This window comes from Rhamphochromis longiceps, linkage group LG5 (assembly GCF_057381845.1).
Source record: "Rhamphochromis longiceps isolate RC_006_pf linkage group LG5, R_longiceps_female_GT1.1, whole genome shotgun sequence".
In the NCBI taxonomy this organism is placed as follows: domain Eukaryota; kingdom Metazoa; phylum Chordata; class Actinopteri; order Cichliformes; family Cichlidae; genus Rhamphochromis; species Rhamphochromis longiceps.
Window position 1 is genome coordinate 12,200,609 of NC_140561.1, and position 17,355 is coordinate 12,217,963.

The 17,355-nt window shown below is 41.7% G+C and overlaps 1 protein-coding gene across 3 annotated transcripts; it reads right to left on the reverse strand.

The window, feature by feature from the left end:
- Nucleotides 1–4,389: 4,389 nt before the first annotated feature.
- taf4a (TAF4A RNA polymerase II, TATA box binding protein (TBP)-associated factor) lies at nucleotides 4,390–17,305 on the reverse strand. Of its 3 annotated transcripts, none has more exons than XM_085405864.1 (16): nucleotides 17,185–17,305; nucleotides 15,940–16,854; nucleotides 15,534–15,667; nucleotides 15,166–15,285; nucleotides 13,942–14,031; nucleotides 12,220–12,342; nucleotides 11,802–11,891; nucleotides 11,461–11,673; nucleotides 10,388–10,529; nucleotides 10,160–10,262; nucleotides 9,728–9,897; nucleotides 8,794–8,924; nucleotides 8,544–8,669; nucleotides 8,280–8,336; nucleotides 8,066–8,188; nucleotides 4,390–5,776 (listed from the first exon to the last, which is right to left on the reverse strand). In XM_085405864.1, the coding sequence occupies exons 2-16, from the start codon at nucleotides 16,715–16,717 to the stop codon at nucleotides 5,612–5,614; spliced, it is 2,565 nt and encodes an 854-aa protein (XP_085261990.1). In that variant the 5' UTR covers nucleotides 16,718–16,854; nucleotides 17,185–17,305; the 3' UTR covers nucleotides 4,390–5,611. The 3 variants fall into 3 exon arrangements, with proteins under 3 accessions (XP_085261990.1, XP_085261989.1, XP_085261987.1); XM_085405863.1 differs by lacking the exon at nucleotides 17,185–17,305 and adding an exon at nucleotides 17,097–17,176; XM_085405861.1 differs by lacking the exon at nucleotides 17,185–17,305 and adding an exon at nucleotides 17,000–17,175.
- Between the last annotated feature and the right edge of the window lie 50 nt (nucleotides 17,306–17,355).

Sequence of the window (17,355 nt, forward strand, 5' to 3'; positions counted from 1 at the left end):
AGCAGGAAAAACAAAACATCCGATGAATGACTTCTGTGGCTCTGAAGGGAGTTACAAAGTTAACGTGGTTTGGGCTTGAGACTTAAATTATTTAACAGAAAGTCTGTATTACACCTAACTAGGTGTTGCTTGATGGAAGGAATATAACATGTGTTGTGGAAGTTTTCCATTTAAATAAAGCCTGCAGACGAGCGGTAGCTAACATTCTTTAATCAAAAAACAAAGAACTGAAAACTAAGCTTGTGGATAGCCTGCATGACCGCGGGGCAGATGGGCAGCAGAGTCTCACTGAGCCTAGCATGGCTCTCAGTTAAATACCTTCTCCAGGAACAAAAGGCAGTACACAGCTGTTTCACACCTTAAGGTTCACACTCCCTTGCTACCTCCCAGAGTCCTCAAAGAGACAAAAGTTTCTTCCTGTGGAGTGGTCTGCTTCCCCCAACTTCCTTACTAGACCCCCACCATTTGTCTTAATGTATGAGTGTGAGACTTGTTAAAATCCAGTGGCACCAAGGCATTATACAATAAAATAATGTGATTAATACATAAGTAAAAGAAATTCCTATACACATGACTTAGGACTGAAATGCATTTTGAGAATCCAAGGTGTTTGGAGCTGAATAAAAACATTTTCTAACATTTTTTAATAGCTGAAATTACTGTCCGAACACATTCCCAATGATAAGCACGAACAGTATGATATAATATAATCTCTTGAATGAATCATGGGATACGGTTTGTTGCTAACAGCTGTACAAGAACATACAAGAACGTGCTGCTACTGATGCTCAGCAGCTCTGCACAGGCCAGCGTCTCTGTGTGATTACATGCTAGAGTGCAGTGGGAAATCCGAGCTGCATCCTCAAGCCGAACAGCTGTTCCAATCAAGTGGATGTAATTCTTCACCTCAGCCACAGGTTAAGTGCCTTCCCCAGGACTCTGGCTACATCTCTAAATGGTACGGGACGATTCCTTTGCAGCCAAGTCAGTCTCTGGTGTCCTTCAGGGTACAATCAAGCTTACATTCCCATCTGCCCCTCCATTTCCCCCTGTCAGCATCACTTGAGGAACACCAGAGCTTACTATGAATAATGCATGTATAGCACCATCATTAGTGTGAATAAATAATTGATCACAATACATGTGGAACATAGTTTATCTTGTAGATACAACAATAACATTAATTTTACTACCACTTCAGGTCTTATGTGTAGACTACTTACACTATGTATAGGGCATCATTTGTGCATGTTTCATGGTGAAGTCTACCCAAAGAAAAAACCTCTGTACAATTCAGTCATGCCTCTGAATCTTTAACAGGGCTTAAAGGTGAGTGCTTGTGCCTATAATTGACTGGTGGTCATTTATATATATTTTAATATTTGATTTCTGTTTTATATTTGCAGAGCCTCCGATTAATGTGCACTAATCCACTGCTTCCCATCATGATTTACAATTTAATATCTCAAAATTGTTTGTTTGTTTGTTTGTTTGTTTGTTTGTTTGTTTGTTTGTTTGTGGGGTTTTTTTTTGGGGGGGGGGGGGGGGGGGTGCCATTAAGATATTAATCCGCAAAGTTGAATATACAGCCAAACTAATGATAGTCACATCAGCCTCTTATTACTTTATATCTAGTGCAAATAAGTAGGTGTCAGCAGCAGGTGGTTCAGGCCTATCCAGCAGCTGCTCCATCAGAGGGGCATCAGGGAGGTTGGAGGCTGGGTCAGTATCTCAGTTGGAGATGTTCCCTGAGCATCTCCAAAACAAAGGTTTTGTGGTGTAGTGCCGTACATCACCCTACTGGGGGAGACTGCTGCTGTTGGGGTGTGATACTAGCAGTGGGTGGTAGTGTCAAAGAAACAAACGAATGACTGTCAGGTCAGGAACAAAGATTTCCTGGCAAAATGTTGTATTATAACAAGACAATGAACATTAGCTTTGTGACTTTTTCAGTGGATCAGTGTATACAGCAAAGCACTGTAAACTGTCCTGCAAACAGTCTGGCAAGGCACATAAGTGCGTCTTTAGATGCAAGTCACCAACGTATGTACACCCCTTGGTGACTATTCCTCTTCAAATTAGAGATGACTTTGTAAACAGAGAGGCTCTTCCTCTGTGGGCTGACAGTGCCTGCTGCCTGGCCTGATCCAGCTCCATTAAAGAGGCCAACAGGCTATTAACCCCTGTGTCAATACCGCACAGGTTCAGCCTCGCCTACAAACCCATTTCAGCAGTGCTCATAAACACTGGCCTTATTATAGTATCTCCGGGCCAAAGCAGGCTGCCCTGCATGACCCCCATAACAAAAGAGTCTTAAAGTTAGCATTAGCTTGGGTGGGCCAAGGGCACAAACACACATGAACTGGTGATGTGAGGAAATGTAAACTAATGAACTGTTGCTGCATGTTACATTGGAAAGTTTCTTTCCTCAAGGGAGGGCAAAAAAAAAAAATCTCTTTCATTTGAGAATAAAAGTAGTTATGGGCTAGTGGGTTTGTGCATCCTAATGGATGATAAAGTGCGGCGACTGAATCACACTGTGCCACATCAGTTCATTCAAATCACATTTTTATGTCCCTCCTGGGAGGGAGTTTTATTCATAAGCTCAAAGCTTAATCAACATTATGCAAGGAGGCGTTGAAAAGGAAAAAATTGATTAACTGACTTTTACTATTGCATTTGTCTCACAGCATGAATACAGTCGGATTATGAATGGGACTTTGAATTCATTTGGCTGCAAAGTAACATCAAAGTTAGAAATTTCACATCCCTCTTATTCATGTGGCTATAGGGGTCTTACCTTAATAAAGAATTTCATAGGCTTCAAATTCTTGTAAGTAATGGGGGCTAGGGGACCTTTTATCAGCCTCTAACCATCATTAAAACTGAGCCCCTCTACAAGCGTAAACAAGCGCAGACTTTTTAGACAGGAGGCTTATCATAAAAGTGCAAGAGGAACACCCTGCTGAGAGGCACTATGAGATCAGTCAAATCCCATCTTGGAATCTGACAAAACTACCCACAGCTACATAACAGTGAAGCATTCAAGAGCATGCGTGCACGCGCGCAAAACTTGTTTTCAATTTATTATGTAATCTCACCCTGGGGTGAAAGAAGGATGACAAGAGTCGGTGTAAGAAATTAATAACAGCCCTCTTTAATAAATGTCATGGAAGGAAACAGTGATGTCACTTCTCTGCTCTTCCCTCAGGCAGGCTCAGGGTGTTTACCCAACACCCTCAGGTGCAGCGACTGAGACGTCGCTAGGCAACCGCGCCATCACTGTTGTTGCTCTGCCTCTGGCACTCAAGTGGGAGCTTATGTGGACTTAACTCTGAAAGAGCAGCAGTGTTGAGGAGTGGAAGGGGGATTACATGGAAAAATATTGGATTGGGCTGAGGCACAAGGGGCAAGGCCTTACCTGAATCACCACCGCCACCAGACAGAGGGACTGTCACGCCACACTGGTTCTGTACTCGTGGCCAAAAGCTTGCTTTTTTTTTTTCTTCACGTCTGTGCTTTCTCGCAGCAGCGCCATGCTTTTATATTATTAACAGCAGACTGCATCTCCTTCTGATGCCAAATGTTATGCAAAACACCAAGTGAACGGCAGTCTTAACTGGAGGTCTGTATTGCGGGTGTAAACATATGAACACATGAACTCTAAACTCACCCAAATGTAACCAGGATTTTAAGTATTAAGAGGAACACAGCCTAGCAATGAGAAGAAATGAGCTATTGCCATCTAGTGGCTTCCAGATCAACTTTCATTAGAAAAAAAATGAAACTATGGTTCATAACCACTGATGGATCCAAATATTATTGTTCCCGTTTGGTCGGCACAGATACGAAAGCTGCTCCTAATCAATGTAACATCAGGCTACTGTCCCAGTGGCAGAATGGCCTAATTACTTCCAGCCTATGGTTTATAGTGAATGTAGCAGCTGATGTGGCAGCTGTTGCCAGTGCACTGTGTGGGCTGATAATGGAGACGGACTCGAACAAGACAGCTCCACAAAGAAGCGGACAGACTGGTAGCAGACTGCGTGCATGATTTCATTTTTGGGTTAAGAGCTGAGTGTTTTGCTCCTGGGAGTTTTGCTTAATAGATGGTTGTATAGCCCCGTGGGGACACGCAGAGTGTGGTACATGTGGCTTTACAGATGTTAGAGGATTAAGTAGAATTATCTGTGAACAGGTAGAGTAAGAAGGAATTAAAGGCATTTAGCTCAGAAATATCACTACCAAACCCTGTGTATAGCCAGTTCCAATAATGCAATGCTGCCCCCTAGTGCCCTACAAAAAAAAAGTACATAAGAAAATTATGATTTATGACTCTCAGAAATCACTTTAAAGACGCAACCACATCGATTACTGTAAAATCATTATTTATTCAAACTTTTTAATAGAGAAAATGTGATTTTCTTACTGCTGTATGCATAAATTCTCAATTCTATACAAAACCATGTGTAAAACTAGGTGTACCATTTACAAATATACAGGAAGAAACTCCAGTTTTTGAAGTCATTGATACCAAAATCCTAAGGGGCTGTCCAGTAGCACACCAAAATAAAAGCAGGTAAAGAAATGATTGGAGAACACTGTCAGTCACCATTAGAAGAGTAAAAATGTGTTGGTGGCCAACTACAAAAATAGAGTTTCAGGTAGATGTATGTTTGGTATAGCAATACAGGTTAAAAGCCTTCAGAAATCTACGTTTTAGAAATCAATACATATAGAACTAATTTTAAAAGTAACATTTGCAGATTCAAAACAAGAAAAAGAAAACAAAGAGCACCCCTGGCCTTCACACACTGAAAGCTATACACTAATTTTTAACATGTCCTAAATGCACATTTTGTTTGGAATTTAAGCTACATGAAGCAAATGAGGTGTGACATGAAATTAAATAAATAACTAGACATTAATTTAACCATGAGTTTAGTAAATAAATACAGTGGAGGGAAAAAAAATCAAGTAAAGTTGACAGATATTGAGTGAGCTACGGCTTCATTAGTAACACCGGGGCTTGATTGCTTAGGGATGGCTGTATGGCTTATACATAGGAAGGCAACTCAGTAGGTTACACAGTTTGGAGTTCAAACTAATTCTGCAGAAACCAACACATAAAAATCAATCATCAATAAAATTTCTTGGTGGGTCTAATAAAACAAATGATTTCATTGCTTTCAAGCCTAATATGCATACAAACGTTTAGAAAATAAACTGTACTATGTTACAGTGCATAATTGTACAATATTTCATTTACTCATACAAAAAAAACTTCTTCTTAAAACATATTCTTTTTTTTGCACCATCATGACAAAAGATTAAATAAAAAGGGTCTCGGTCAGTGACTGCTCTGAAAGGAAATAGGCATTATATGAGGAGGGAGGTAGAGAGGCCATCCAATATGGCTACTATTGTATTTCAGGTAATCAGGTGTATCTGATAAACCTTATAATGTGCCAGGTCGCCTTTTCTCCTCCTCTTCACATACAAGAGTCTCTTATGCTCCCTCTCTGTGGTGGGAGCTGTTGGTCTCTCCATACACTTCATTGTCTCCTGCCCGCCCCCTCCTCCTCCTCACCTCTCCTCTTTGACATCAAGCCTATTTGAGAAAGCCCTTGTAGAGGAAATGGGAGCGACTGGTAAATCTCTCATTCTCCAAACAGAAGAGCAGGTCCCTGAGATTGACGCGCGTGATGCGCTGCCGTGTGGGTCTGGAGCCTGATGAAGCAGGCCCACCAGACAGAGAGGGACCTGTTCCCGATCCCTGCAAGATAAGGGAGAGGGGCATAAGAAAGGGAGCGTGTGATATCTGTTACTGGCGGCAGCAGAGTTTAATGACTGAATGGGTTTGCACGTGTTCACATTTATCTGGATATTTTTTAAGCTTTTCTCAGTTAAATAATAATGTTAACCAATATAATATAAGCAGATTAAACAAAGGAGAGAAGTTTATTGCAAGATTCTGAAATTAACCAGAAGAAATAGACTTTTTTTTAACTTTGACTGAAAAAAAAAAAAAAGGTGTAATCGTGTACTGTAAGGCACTGACAATATAAGAGAGTTCAAAGTAAACAGACACAAAGTAAAGAAATGATGATAGGATAAACCACTTTCTCAAGGACTGAGATGTTGCCGCTTAGTTACAATTTTAGAACTTTTTCCCTCAATTAGATCAGGCTGGAAGGTTTTAGAGAAAAACCCTGTGTGCAGGAAGCATAAGGAAGCACTAGTCACAGTGTGAGAAACAACAGTGGCTGTTCCATTGTCTTAAATGAATTTATCTAGTGACCTGTTTACATGTGATCTATCAGTTGACATTGTGCATGAGTGTAATGCTCTGGCTGATTTAATGACAGGTCTTATTCTGTTACTTTCTCAGCAGTGCTCAGATAACTGCTAGCAGGTTTTTGTCAGGCTAGAGTGGACTCTCAGTGACAGCCTGTCACCAAATTAACTTTGTCTGGCTCTAGCGATCTCCGGGGAGAAAAATGGACAGTTATTGCCAATGTTAGCCATTTCTTTATGACAAATATATTATGCAGAAAAAAAAAATCAGGAGAAGCAAATCTTCTTAATGCACCCAGTGGAATCTGAACACAAGGTAATACGCTATCCATCTGGCACCAGCTATGACATATCCAACCTTTCTACATAACGTCTGTGCCATTGAGTCGTGCGGTCCTCTGTTCTCTTTTTGTTCAAGCACCGTAGCAAATACTGCCCTCCACAAGGAAGTAAACCAAAGTTCTACATAAACTCAAGATGACACGGTCTGTTATTAAGGAGGCTGTCAGATAAACATCCACGACGACTTTCTGACAGGTATTTATACACACATTAATAAATTTATGCACACATAGTTTAATTTATAACTATTCATCACATTTACAAGTCTGCCCACTGGCCACTTCATTAAGTACACCTGTTCAACTACTTGCTAACACAACTATTAAATCAGCCAATCATGTGGCAGTAACGCAGTGCATTAGGAAAGTGGACGTGGTCAAAATGACCTGCTCAGATTCAAACTGAGAATCCGAGTGGGGATGAAATGCGACTGAATTGACTTTGAACTCTGACAGACAGGCTGCTGCTCTGAGTATTTCAGAAACTGATCTTCTGGAATTTTCCAAAACAACCATCTCTGGGGTTTCTACCAGGCAGTCCTCTGGACAAAAATTGTTGCTGCCAGAGAAGAATAGCCACACTGCTTTGAGCTTATAGGAAGGCAACAGTAACTTAAATAAGTACAAGTTACAATCAAGGTATGTAGACAATCATCTCTGAAAGCACAATATACTGAACCTCGATCTAGATGGGCTGCAGCAGCGGAAGCGCACACGGGTGCCACGCCTGTTAGTTAAGAACAGGAAACTGAGGCTACAGTTCACCCAGCCTCACCAAAACTGGACAACAAAAAATTGAAAAGATATCATTCAAATAGTAGGGTCGGAATTTGGTACGAACAACAGGAAAGCATGGATCCATCCAGCTTTCTAGCAACAATTCAGATTGCTGGTGGTGAAATGGAGTGGGGATATTTTCTTGGAACACTTAGGGCCCCAACTGACCATCATTTAAACACCACGTCCTCCCCTTTACAATCACTGTATACTAGGGTCGTGACTGGTGATGGCTCTCTAATCAATCAATGATCTAATTTCCCAACTCATGCAATAAATTAATGTCATTTTTAATATCATTATTCTGAGATTGATAATAAATTAAATCTACCAAGCCACAGTTTGATCTTGCACCCCCAGATATAACCAACGCATGTGCACAGATGCACGCACACACGTCTGGACTTCTGCACAGACACTGGTCTCTTTCCCCCCACACCGGGCATGTTGTCAGGTTGAACGGGAAGATACAGTAGAACTGTACATGTGATTAAACGTGAACTTCACATCCCGGATGTGCTCACAAACCTGCACTAACTATGTGATGCTATCCTGTCATTATGGCCCAAAACCTTTGAGAAATGTTTTCAACACCTTGCTAAATCTGTGCAAATGAAAAAGACAAAAGAGATTTTCTTGTTTTATGTCACCTCGGCTGAAGCAGAAGAGGACGGTGATTCCAGATTCCTCTTCTTCTTCCTGGGGCCAATGGCTGCCAGAGCTGTCAGGTTGGCCTCCCTTTGCCTCATTTGAGCCAACTCCTGCTGTTGCATCTATACAACACAAACACACACATGTAAATTCATCATACACTACATAAATATAGGGAAACAAACTTTGTGGACAGTCGTCTTTTTATTGTACCTCTTTTGCCTTCTGCTTGAGACGCAGCTGTTCTGGATCCTCTTGCCGAGCTCGAGACTGCAGAAACACAAGAAAGATGCAACAAATTAAACAAAGAAAAAAAAGAAGAAAAAAAAAGAAAAACTAAGATCACACTGCACGCAAGGAAAAACAACAACAACAAAAAAAACACCTAAGACCACGTGGTGCAAGCACTGAGATCCATTCAACATCAATGTAAGCCTGTCAGTATATTTTGTAGACAAAATATACTGATATCTGTACCTTAGCTGCCTTCAGGAGGATCTCTCTCTCCTGCTCCTCTTTTCGTTGTTTCTCTAACTGGTCCAACTGCTCGAAGAATTTCAGCTGAGTACGAACATCGCTGCTCTGCTCATGGTTGTTATCCTCCTGCCAAGTGAAAGAGGTGTTAAGATTTTATATTAAATAGGCTGTGTTCCAACTCATTTACTGCAAGACATACCTATCATTTGGACATTAAAACCAAATGGAAAAACATTTTGCGGCTACAAACCTTGAAAGTGATGTTTTTCTGCTGGGCTACTTGGGAGACTTTTTCAAGTAGGTTCTGAAGATGCTGTTGAGCAGCGTGCGAGACGTAGTTCACCACCTCAGGACCGAGTTCTGTTACACCATACCTCCTACCTGGAGCAGAAAAACCACAACAGTGTTATGAGGCTCATAAAACAACAAACGTCGTATTGGATTTTGCAGGCATCTGAGTGCTAAACCACGTGACTTTATCTTGTCTTCCATTTTGGATGTTGATAGTTACAGTGTAGGATAAAGTGAATAAGGCCGCAGTAACACCCACAGTGGTGGGTGACCATCTGGTAGCCATCCATTGTGAGGGAAAAAGACGGGATGAAAGTTGTTGCTCGAGGTTGATTGTACCTGGGAAATCTAGTGCTAAAGCCCCTAGAGACCATTCAATGACTCCTGACAATGATTCGCTCAACAGAAAGCGCTTTGAGTGTTCTGGTAGAATAGAAAAGCTCTATATAAGAACCGGACCATTCACCATTTACCTCACAAGATGGCAAAAACCTTGCAGTTACTTTGGTCACTAGCAGACTTCCACGCAACACTTTCCAGCTACTTTCCGAGCTACAGTATAACTGTGGAAAGTAACTGGAAATGTTGGCTCCAACACAAAGGCAAACCTTTTACTTTGAAGGAGAACATTGTCTAGTCTGCTTGACTAGTACTTAGAAAGTATTTGCAGACAAGTCGGCAAACTTCAGGCATTTTTGGCGTTCTAGTAGCTTATCATAAGAAAGATTTTAGTGCAGCACCCTGCTTGTGACCATTGTCAACCTTCCAGGAAATACTTGCAAACCACTCAGGGAATGCACATTTTTCGTTTGCAAATGGCACTTGTATTACATCCAATGTGGTGGACAGCTCAAAGAATGTCAGCATCACTTGAGAAACCTGTAGTGTCTCACCGATCTCAAGCATTTTCCTCTGCAGTACGGCACAGGAGAGAAACGCTTCGTCCTTACAGGAATGCGTCACCGCTCCCACTGTAATGGAATTGGTGGCGAGGATATTGGCGCTCTCTTCTGACAGGTTCACTCCGGCCATGGAGGCTACGTCATTGATGTCATCATCATCTCTGTCAATAGACAGCAAGTAAAAAAATTCATCATGAAATTCATTCATGAAATATGGCGCACAATACTAAGACTTCAAAACTATCAATTCAATTTTTAATCCCGTTTAGAGCCAGCTAGAGTTTTTGAAGCAATGAAAAGATGCATTGACATTTACTTAAGCCTTTAATTATTACTTAACTATAGTTGCTGGTTTTCATCTTTCATGTAAACCTTTTGTTGATAACAAACAAAACTAGAAGGACTCATTTAAATGTCACTTACTTGAAAGTACCACCCGCCTCTTTGAGCTTGTTTTTTTGAGCTGGGGTCAAGGCTGCAACAAGGACTTGTTTAGAACCAGGCGGCCCCTCTGGCCTCAGGGGAACTAGCAGGGACAAAACAGATTAAGTACATTGACTCACAAAAAAACAAATACTGCGAATCACCCAATAAAAGGTGCACATGCACAAATACACACATTCAGAAGTGTTGTTAGACTGACATCCTCACCTGGTTGTAGCTCCTTAAGGTGGACCTGCTGCTGTCCCAGCACGATGTGACTAGGGGCCTGATTCCTGAGAGTCATCACGGGGGTTGTCGGAAAGGTTACCTGAGGTCTCAGAAGTGCTCTTTGCTGCTGAGGCTGGAGAACCTGAAAGGGTAAAAGTTGAAAAGTATTATATTGTACGCTGTATTATTGTTATTAAGTAAATAGTGAAACTCCTTCAGAACTTCTTGCCATCTCATTTTTACTTCACACATCTGTTAGATAAAGCCTAATGTAGCAGTGGTGACTGACTGGACTTTTTTAAGACATTTCTTGAAGACGTTTAACCTCTCATCTGAGAAGTTTCTTTAGTTTCATGAGAGGAAAAACGTCTTCAAGAAATGTCTTAAAGAAGTCCAGTCGCTTTTCTTTCCAAGCTTCTTAGGTTACCATGACCTGGATGACTGAGAACCTTCACAGACATATTGAATATTTTGTAGTGTAGAATTTCTGAAACCGTTCTAGATGAGACTTCTACATTACTCTGCTGCTAGTCTGAGTAAACTATGCAGAATTCTCTCAGATTTACTGGGTGGCTTCTCCCACCTTTCTGCCCAGTTCATTCATTGGTGCACTACAACATCAATAACCAAATAGCCATTAAATATGATGTGTGCAAGTCAGCAGTGATCAGATGCTTGGGGACTCTTTTAGCCTTTATCTTCACCATGCTTGGCAATGCTTTGGTCCTTTATTCCTTAAACAACTCTTTTCTTTTGGTGAACACAGTGATACTAAACAGCTAAATGAGGTCTTCTCCCCATTTAAATAGGTGGAATGCCAGATTTTAGGATCGTCTGCTAATTAGCACCTCATCTAATAAGTATCAATATTACTTCAAAGACTTTTTGGAGCAGAATAAGCAAGAATTCAGAAGTCAAGAAAACATCATTTCTGTGTGTAGAGGTTTCAGTTTCAATGCTCTACAGAAAGAACGCAGCATTTATTCAGTGAGGTGTAACGTCAATTAAACATCTTGTAACATCTAACTGGAACAAGAGCTACCTGAGTCAACATCTAAATGAATTTTACTTACCAGTGAGGGCATTTGTCCTGGTTTGTTAATGCCTGGCTGGAGCAGGGGCCTACTGACTGGTGTAGGAAGGCGAGGGGCTGGGCTACCGAGGACCACTGTAGTAGGAGTGGTAGAGGTGGAGGAGACTGAACCTGAGGCTGGCTGGGCGAGCTGACTCTGCTGGATGAAAGCTGCTGAGTCTGGGGTGAGCTGCCTCAAAGCTGGGAGGCTTCTCTAAAAAATGAAGACAGTTGGACAAATATTACCCTTACAATACCCTTATGTACAAACTTAAAGGAAATGCACACACAAAGCCTCGCATTTTAATGGTCACTGTAAAAAGATGCAATAATTATACTTACCTTGAGGAAAGGCACAAGATAAGGTTGGGGTGAGGAGTTGAGCTCTTTGTACAATCTGCTGGTGAACTCTTCAGCTTCCAGTTTGCCCTCCTAATAAAACACAATAACATAATGACAGCTGAATGTGGGTGACTGTACCGTCTGTGCGTCCAATCTAAAACACAATCCAGGAGTTTTTACACAAAAAATACATTCAGAATCACTTCCAAAAGGTCTCTCTTTCTCTTTTTTGAGTTGTATACATAGGTGGTATGTATGTGTTTGATGTGCACCCACATCAAACCCATCCTATCCCCTCCTGCCTGCCTGCTTCTCTTAGAAAATGAATCTCATACTAGTGGGTGTTTCTCTCTATTTAAAAAGCTTATGATGCATTTTGTAATGATATCAGTGTGGAGAGAGCCTCAGGTTTACTCACTAGCAGATCCTTGACCAGCTCCCTAACAGTGGCTGCAGTTTCTGTGGATTGCTTTCCACTGGATGCCAGCTTGATCAGTGTGGAGAGGAAGTTCTTGCATTTTTTCACATTCTCAATTGTCTCCTGCCAAAAAGGAAACAGAAAAACCCAATTAAACCCAATTTAAAAAAAACAACAACATTCTGTTATACACCACAGTAACTTTAAAAAAAATAAAAAAAATACACTACAATAATGTGCAAGTCGTCTTTTCTTTAGTCCTCATTTCTTTACATTTTGCCAGGAAAATGTGTGCTGCGATTTATTAAAATGTGGAAATTCAATATTTGGAATGACCGCCTTTTATTCTTCAACACAGCCTGAGCTCTAAGGTAAGCTTTCTTGTCAACTCTTAAGTAGTCTTCAGGAATAGTTCTCCGCTTCTTTGAATGTTGGGTTTTTGTTCTGTTCTGTAGAGATGATCCCACACTGCTTTAATAATGTAAACCTCCAAGCTCTGGAGAGGCCATGACTGATGGTTCCAAGTGTTCCTCTATCCAGGTATGCTCTGGGATTATTATCACGCCGAGTATATATTGATGACAAATTAAACCTAAAATTTTGATTCATGACTCCATAAAACCTCACAAATTTGACATACACTAAATTGCCAAAGGTCTTCACATGCATATGAACCAGAATGATATCCCATTCCTAATCTATAGAGTTTAATATGCAGCTATAGCAGCTTTAACTCTTCAGAGAAGACTTTCCACAAAGTTTAGGAGAATTATGGACATTTTTGACTTTTTTCCAAAAGTGGATTTGTGAGGTCATTAATGTTGGACAAGAAGTCCTGGCTCAGTCTCTGTTCTAATTCATCCCAAAGGTGTTCTGTTAGGTTGAGGTCAGGACTCTGTGCAGGGCAGTCAAGTTTGTCCACACCAAACTCACTCATCCATGTCTTTATGGACCTTGCTTTGTACACTGATGCGCAGTCATTTTGAAACTGTTCCCACAAAGTTGAGAGCATGGCTTAGTGCTGCCACTCTTTTGTCCTCCACTTGTCCAGTTTCCAGACGTTTTTTTAGGGCACACTACACCGTATGTCTGGTTTTTAAGTTCAGGTAAGCTGTAAGCTACCGTTCTGGGAATCACCTTGTTGCTGTTAAAGTACTATTTTATGCCTGTCAAACTTTTCTGATCTTTGACATTTTTTCTAGAGTCAACTAAAAGAACTGGGAAGAAATGATGTATTTCCGTGGCAAGCTGCTAGTAAAAAAATGCCCAAATATACAATTTAAAATCAGTTGTTTGTCAGGTTGTGTGTTATGTATAGACAAAACACTGGTTCATCCATTGAGTTAGGTGCTTTTTAAAAATCCTTGAATGGTTTATAAATCAGTGTTAAGTGGCTTAAAAAAAGAAGAAGAAAACATTTCCCTCTTAAAATGATTAAGTCCAAGGACTGGAATGAGTGAAAAGCAGACAATGTCCAAAGAAAAACTTTGAAAGACCCTCAGAAAGCCTCAAGAACTATTGCTGAAGACCACTTGAAAAATGACAAGAAAATCTGGCGCCTTGTAAGCAAAAGATAAAGAAATGAGGGATGACTCAAGACCTTTGCAGTAATTATATGTCTAATAGAGTAAATGCATCACATGAAGTATTATAAACTCTACAATACACAGCAAAGCACAGTCATCCAACTCCATTCGATCTATTGCAATTGACACAACTCACTTTACTGAATGCTACTGAGGTAACTGTGGTCCCAGCTGTTTGGCTCACTGTCCTAGAGGTCATTCCGGGTACTGCTGCCCCAACTGAGCTCTGAAAAAGGATAAAGTTATGTCATTTGGATTGCTGAACTGTTTCAAAGACAGCTATTTGCATCATTAGAGAACAGTATGAGATTTAAAGCCATTTCACAGTTGCTCAAGTAAATCATTCAATCTTCAGGTTTATATAAGGAAACAGGTGCACTTCTCTTGCAGCGTCTCAGCTGGGCGCTCTTCCTTAAAAGAATAATTTCAGTTTGCTGCTTCACTAAGATATTACTGAAAGTCTGGACACCAATAACCATTGTTCTTTTTTTGTCGTTCATTACTAGTTTAGAATTTGCAGAGATATTTCTGCGTGTGTTAACACATAACTTCCCAGGTCGAACAAGGTCCACAAGTGCCAGATTTCCCAATGCCATGCATGACTAACTCAGTGTGATAACTGGTTATAACTGGTGAGCAACCTCACTGTACATCATCCCACGTAGATGGAAGCGAAACGACAAAGCTGAAGGTAAAATGACAGTAATCCTAGTACAGAAGTCATTTCTCTTAAACTTAATAAAGTGAGTAATAAGCAAATGTCACATTTGTAGATTCGTGTTTGCCAGTGAAACAGCTGTAATCATTAAAATAAGAAAAAAAGACTTCACACTCTGACTCAAATGCACTTAAGAGAAATGACTTGATATTTTTCCCTCTCTTTTCTCTATTAAAGCTCAACGTGACCACTGAAAAACAGTCCTGCAGTAGCATTTGTATAACAGTCCATGAAAGTAAACATTAAGCCAAACTACTAGAATTGTGCTTTCTAACTGCTTTTACACCCAATATAATATTGACTTAATAGCAGTCATTCTGGCATAAAGTAGCAATTAAGTAAACTAAATCTTGCATATAGACATCTAAAAGTAAAATCCATAACATAAATTGTTCGGATTTTGTATAAACACAATAACTTCTAATTAAAAAGCAATTGGGGGGTTTAAAAGCATTCCCTATACACAACAAACAGACGATTCTCAAAACACTGTAACTTAAGTAGGTTTCCATTGTATGGCCTATGTGCCTGAAAATATCATGCTCTGAATATTATTTTGTGTCTCTAGCTCACACGCTATTACAAAGAAAATACTGCAAAGCAGTCACATCAGAAATCAAATATGTTTCGCTGCCAACCGACCTGAAGGATAGGTGGTCTGTGAAGAGTAGTGGTTGCAGTCAGTGATGCAGGAGCTGGACCGCCTGGTCGGATGATGGTGCTGGGAGTCACTTGTCTGCTGATGACAGTGTTTCCAGGAGCCTAAGTGGCAAAAAGCAAAAGTTGACGAGCAACATCCAAGTCTATAAAAAGTTAAAATGCATGAATCTTGCAGCTTTACAAGGCTTAAGACCAATAATAAGATCCACAATGCTGCTCCCCATGTACTGCAAGTTATGCAATCCAATAGTCTGCTCAACAGGTGTTTTCATCAACTGTGTGCAGGCTGAACGTGGCCTGAGTCACTAATATGAAGTGAAAGATAATTGTTGTGAAAATGATGTTCTTACCTGGCCTGGAGGCACATTCGTTGGTGTAGTGGCCCGAGGTGCCAGGTCTCCCTGCGCCTGGGCTTGCATCTGGGCCAAAGCCTGCTGAGGAATCATCAGCAGCTGCCCACTCTCACTCCGTACAAGCACCATTCCTGACACCCGTCAAAAAAAGAGAAAAAAGAAAACAGAAAATAACATACTATAAACATCAACATAATAACAGTAACCAGCAAATAACAAATGAGCAAATTAGTGTGACTTAAAGACTTCAGTGTGCTTCTCGTAGTAAGTCTGAGGGCACGCAAGTACTATATATACTGTCCTGGGATAACATTTTTGCAATCGTTCAGAAAGACAAAAAAGGAACTAAACTGGTGACTCAGTTAAGTGTGAAACAAATGCCTTATCAACTAACTCCACTCACCCGGTGGAAGCTGGATGTTATGGATACTGGGTTGCCCCGGTGTAGCCTGGGGTAGCCTTGGGGCCAGCATCTGAGGTGCCAGAGCTCGGATTCCGCCAGTAGCGGCAGCTGCCGCCGCAGAAGTCCGGGGAACGGTGACGGCGCCGGGAGTGACAGTAGGCTGCGGTGCCGACTCTGTTATTGTTGTGGGTGGCTCTGCCTTGATGATGTGCGTCCCCGCGCTGATGGCCACAGAGCTGGAAGGCTGGCCGTTGTTTAAAAGTGGAGTTTGCATGCCGATACCTGTCTGACTCGATGCACTGGCCGCCACAGAAGGGCTCGCGCTATTGTTTCCATTCAAAACTGCACCCGACCCAACGGTTTGCATAGGCGTCCTGACGAGTGTCACAGTGGGTCCCGTTGCTTGGCTCACAGGCTGAGCTGAAGCCACAACGCTCTGAGAGTTCATGAGCGGGGTCTGAATTACACTGTTTGAAGAGGGGGGCATGGTGACACCGGCCAGCCCTTTTGACAACACTGGTCCACTGTTGACAGCTGTGACAGATATCGCAGCGCTGCTGCTGCTACCAGTGCCACTTGTCACTATCGTCCCCCTGAGAGTGGCAGCGTTTCCTGAATTGTGAGAGTTCATAGTTTGGCTCCCATTGAAAGTCTGCGCCGAGTATGAGCCCACTTTCCCCTGATGATTAGGGAGAAAAGTTACGCCGCTACTAACGACAGGTGTTTTGCCAGGGTCGTGTCCCGTGTTGGAGTCCGTGCTGGCCGTCGATGCGTCCATAGCTGAACCATGGGGAGCTCGTTATGTAGAGACCCCCCGCACTTCAACTTGTTTAACAAGGCGCACAAACAATCTTGAATGCAATGGGGCAAGACTATGTCACAGTTGCTGCTTTTCTCTGTCAGCTCCGGCGATCGCTTTCCGTTTACAGTAGGAGAGACAAAGAGAAAAACAACATTAGTAGTTTACAGCGTACCTGCTTTAGCAATCGTCTTGACCAAGTCCCAGCTGGGCATTAGCTCGAGCTACCCCCTTGTCCCGGAACTATAGCCATGTAATTACCGGCAGCCTCGTCCCTAACCCAGTGGTTGTTGTGACACAAGAACGACAGTTGTGAGTCTACAGAACGTGCAGAATGACAAACTACCGCTTTATTCACCCCTGTGAGTAACAAGAGCTCTTCCAGCGGGCCAGAGCCAACCGCCATCTTCACACTCTTGCGAGCTTGTGAAAAGTGAGGTACTTACCGACTGACGTGCGCTTGCGCACAACAGCTAAAAGTCTCCGAGCAGGGACTTCTGAGAGCTGTGATTGGCTGCTCCACGTGTAAAAGGCGGTACCAATGGCTTCAGCTGTCATTCCAGGGGCTGCTCGAGACGGAACAACATCGTATCGGAGATAATCTGTTTTCGTCAAAT